The 4,343-nt window shown below is 45.0% G+C and overlaps 1 protein-coding gene across 1 annotated transcript; it reads right to left on the bottom strand.

Annotated features, from left to right (window-relative positions):
- Positions 1-835: 835 nt before the first annotated feature.
- On the bottom strand, positions 836-1,427 carry LOC123141891 (pathogenesis-related protein PR-4-like). Its single transcript, XM_044560959.1, has 2 exons — positions 1,128-1,427; positions 836-1,006 (listed from the first exon to the last, which is right to left on the bottom strand). The coding sequence occupies exons 1-2, from the start codon at positions 1,425-1,427 to the stop codon at positions 836-838; spliced, it is 471 nt and encodes a 156-aa protein (XP_044416894.1).
- Between the last annotated feature and the right edge of the window lie 2,916 nt (positions 1,428-4,343).

Here is a 4,343-nt window from a genome sequence, read left to right as displayed (position 1 = left end):
GTACTGGATCAACTTGTTCTAGTCAGTGGAGCAAGTGGCTCACACTTACGACGTGATGTGGTCTGCCTCCACGACCGTCGTGCGAAGATATTGACATCCACGATGTCCTGGAGCGAAACATCCAGAGCTCGTCGCCAAGGAGCTCCGGGTTTACGAGCTCTACAAGAAGGCAGATGAGGCTGAGCTGTCCGGTGGGGAGGTCGACGATGAGGCCTGACCGCAAGTGATCGATCTTTCATCTAGCGACTCCGACTTCGGCTTTGGCGAGGGTGAAGTGGATAGGGAGAAAATCATGGCCGAAGAAGATTAGTTTAAGTTTGAATCGAGTAGTTTATGTTCATGTTATGTAGTGTATCGAATTGTGCTACCTTTGTTTAACTTTGTGTTTGAATCGAGTAGTTCTATGTTTAAGATGAATTTGTGAGAAAAAAAGTTTTTGAAAGTTAAATTTAAGGAACCGTTTTTAACTCCTACATTTTGAGGAGTTAAGGTTTGAGGGCCCGTTTGAGGGCCTAAATTTAAGGGATGGGAGAAATGATTTTATGAGTTAAAATTATTTGAAAATTGCTCGATAAACCAACAGCAAGTAGCCAGATTACCTGGCTTGACGCTGAGACATAAAATCTGTCATTTCGACTATGGATTCCGTCCGAGTCACATAACGAGATATTCAGAATCGGAAAACAACATGCGCTGCATGCCTCGATCGAACATCGAAGCCGATATTGATTTCGGTTGCCTTTTATTCTTGCCGGTACTACTGATTTCCCATGCATATTTATTCGCCGCAACGATCGTAGGTATATGCAGCAGCATGCGGTGATATCGTGCGTGATCAGTCCTGGCAGCCGACGAACTGGTAGTCGACGACGAGGTGGCCGTTGGCGACGCCGCCTCCGTCGGTGTCGATCTGCCGGAACACGGCGACGTCAAGGTCGAGCCCGCCGTTGTCGCACTGGTCCACCACCCTCGCCACCGTCCGAGCCCCCGTCGCCCTGTTGGTCACCTGGTGACATGACAGTGCCCGGCCGATCAAACAACGCGCGATCCATAACAAGATACACATTTCCTTATAGGAACTATCCATGATGCATTGACGGAGATAGGCAAAGCATATGAGTACGTACCTGGAGGCAGCGGCCGCAGGACGGCTGGCCGTGCGCGCCGGCGGGGCCGCAGAACGCCGTCCAGCCGTACCTCTGCCGCCAGGCCAGCGGCATGTCGGCGTCCCACGTCGCGCAGAAGACGCTGGCGACGCGCAGGTCCCAGTTGATCTTCTCTGGGTTGTACAGGTTGTACGTCGCCGCCACGCCGCTTGCCTGCTGCGCCGCCGCGCCGTTGGCGGACAAGCAGACCACGACCAATGCCACGAGAACCAGCACGGACACCGGCATTCTTGCGCCAGCGGCGGCGACCTCCGTTGCCATGCCTCTTCTAGCTAGCAACTGCTGCAACTAGTTATTAGTGCCTAATTAGCCAATCAGCTGCTGCTAATGAGTAGTAGTGTATTGCTCAGTTGTGAGTGGCCATATTTATAGACCCTGATCCTGACACCAGCTTCAAGCAGGATGATTGTAATCATCGCCTTCCCTTAATCATAATTTTTAATCATAGTAAGCACCTGGAGTATAGGTATCAAGTTAGTAGTTTATTCAATGAGACATAAGTGGTTACACAAACTATGCTTTGGTCACTTAAACTCTTGCTGTGAGCTTGTTGTTTAGCTTTCCAAGATATTTAGATATGTAGCTATTTCTTCTTATGTTGCTTCAATGATGTGAGTGTGCCAAATATTTGCCTTGTTGTTTGTGAGAGCTTTGTCAACTCCAAGCTTCTCATTGGACAAGTTGTGCTTCAAAGAATTTTATGCCAATAATTTGTACTCAAAGTTGACAGTGGCCTCTCTTATTCTTTCATTGGCAACTAATTCACCTTATGTTCTTGTAAATATCATTTGTGTCTGTCAAATGGCTTTTACCAGGGGCAAGAATAATGAGCAACTGATAACCTATATTTACATCTCAATGCGATTTCACAATGCTGATGTTGTAGTTTTATTTCTTAGTGTGTGCAATCTTCAATCATGGCGTTGTTATTCTACATCATAGTATATCTTAGAGTTGAGCTATGGAGCTGTGTCGTAATTTCGTGCAAATGAAAGATGACAGTCACTGGCTGGCGTTTAACCAAAGGCGCTAATTGCACTATCATAATGAACAAGTAATTTATCATGTATCATGGCGTTAAGGGAAATCATGAAACCGTCGTAAATGACTTTCCATATGTTATTGCATCAATAGACTTGTCTATTCTAAATTCCAACAAAATAGTTACTTTGTTCTTGAAGTATCGGCTTCGGTCGTCAGATGGCATTACCGTAAAAAAAGGAGCTTCTATGACAAATTGATACTTGAGGACTCGAGGTATTGGACTGCATCTCGTATTAATCGCAACCCTTAGTATCAATAATTTTTTTGTTGCCCAGGCTTCCACCTGTGTGAACAAGCCACCACGTCATTATAGAAAATGCTTTCAGAGGATGAAGGAACCGAATATAGATGTTTTTGTAATTATTGTGTCAGCTTTCTAAATGATCCTTTTCTCATTATGTTTCGACAAGGATGATTGTATCTGACAATGATATGTGAATGCCAACCTTTGCTTTGGTTGTTTGTGAGACCCGTTGCCAATTCCAAGTTGCTTATGGGATAATTGCATTTCAAAGATTTTATGCTAGGATTTTGTAGTCACTGTTCACGTCACCCTCTCTCTTTCTGTTATTTTTGCAGGTGTTAGTTAGTATTAAATTGTACTAGTTCTTAGATTAACCTGCGGTTATTGCCTATTTGCATGGATAGCTAGCCAATAAAAGCTTCCCACATGTAGTTTTCTTCTTACATTATCGCTGTTAACAAGGAGTGATAAGACTGAGAGAGATGAACCAAATGTGGTTACTATAAGAGTTGAGTAACTCTCAAAAGAAAATATAAGAGTTGAGCTGCCAGTCCGCATCAGCTAGGTAATACACGCTGGCCCTTTGGATCACATATCAACCGCATATGCAAGTAAATATGACACGATAATCTTAACAAATTTGACTGTCAATGTCCAACATCTAATCAAAGCAGGACATAAGTTACGCCACCAAGTGAAAGATAGGACGAAATAGGCTCATTGTAAGCGATGTTACCTTCATTAGGGCATTTCTAACCGATCCTTTATCCAGTCCTAAGGAAGTAAATTTAACTTTTTTCTCCGGAAGTACCTTTCTACACCTAGGAGCAAATGCTCCTGGTATAAACAGTAAAATCAAAAAAATAAAAAATGTTCAAAAAATTTTGAAATTATTTTGTGACATACTTTCACAAATGTTTGTTGTGCACGCAAAATTTCATCGCGAAACCACATTAGTGGAAGGCGTGCCAAAAAAAAACAGAGCTCCAAAATGCTTTTGCAAGTAACATTTTCAGAGCATCGATTTTGTTTTTTTACCACGCCTTCCACCAATGTGATTTGGTGATGAAATTTTGCAGGCACAACAAACATTTGTGAAAGTATGGCACAAAAAAATTCAGAATTTTTTAAATTATTTTGAATTTATTTGATTTTACTGTTCACACCAGGAGCATTTGCTCCTGGGTGCAGAAACTAAACTGCACCTAGCCGATCCCATATAACGGTTAATAGAGTAAATTTTTTACTCCATCCCTATTCATCTCCTTATATTTACTCCGACTCGCGGGGCCGAGTAAAATCTGCCCCTTTGTCTTCATCTCCTCCGCCTCCTCTTCTCCCCCTCGCCCCGCCACCGGCCCATCCCCTGCCCCGATCCGCCGCCCCCTCTCCTCCCGATGGCCGGACGCGGTCGCTGCCGGTCCCCTCTGTTGGGGAACGTAGCATGCAATTTCAAAATTTTTCCTACGATCACGCAAGATCTATCTAGGAGATGCATAGCAACGAGAGGGGGAGAGTGTGTCCACGTACCCTCGTAGACCGAAAGCGGAAGCATTAGCTTAACGCGGTTGATGTAGTCGAACGTCTTCGCGATCCAACCGATCAAGCACCAAACGTACGACACCTCCGAGTTCTGCACACGTTCAACTCGATGACGTCCCTCGAACTCTTGATCCATCAAAGTGTCGAGGGAGAGTTTCGTCAGCACGGCGGCGTGGTGACGGTAATGGTGATGTGATCCGCGCAGGGCTTCGCCTAAGCACTACAACAATATGACCGGAGGAGTAAACTGTGGAGGGGGGCACCGCACATGGCTACGAGAACAATTGATGTGCTTTGGGGTGCCCCTGCCCCCGTATATAAAGGAGGAGGGGAGGAGGCCGACCCTA

Source organism: Triticum aestivum, chromosome 6D (genome assembly GCF_018294505.1).
Source record: "Triticum aestivum cultivar Chinese Spring chromosome 6D, IWGSC CS RefSeq v2.1, whole genome shotgun sequence".
Lineage (NCBI taxonomy): Eukaryota > Viridiplantae > Streptophyta > Magnoliopsida > Poales > Poaceae > Triticum > Triticum aestivum.
The sequence above is the reverse complement of the archived record's forward strand: the minus strand, read 5'-3'. Positions and strand labels throughout refer to the sequence as shown.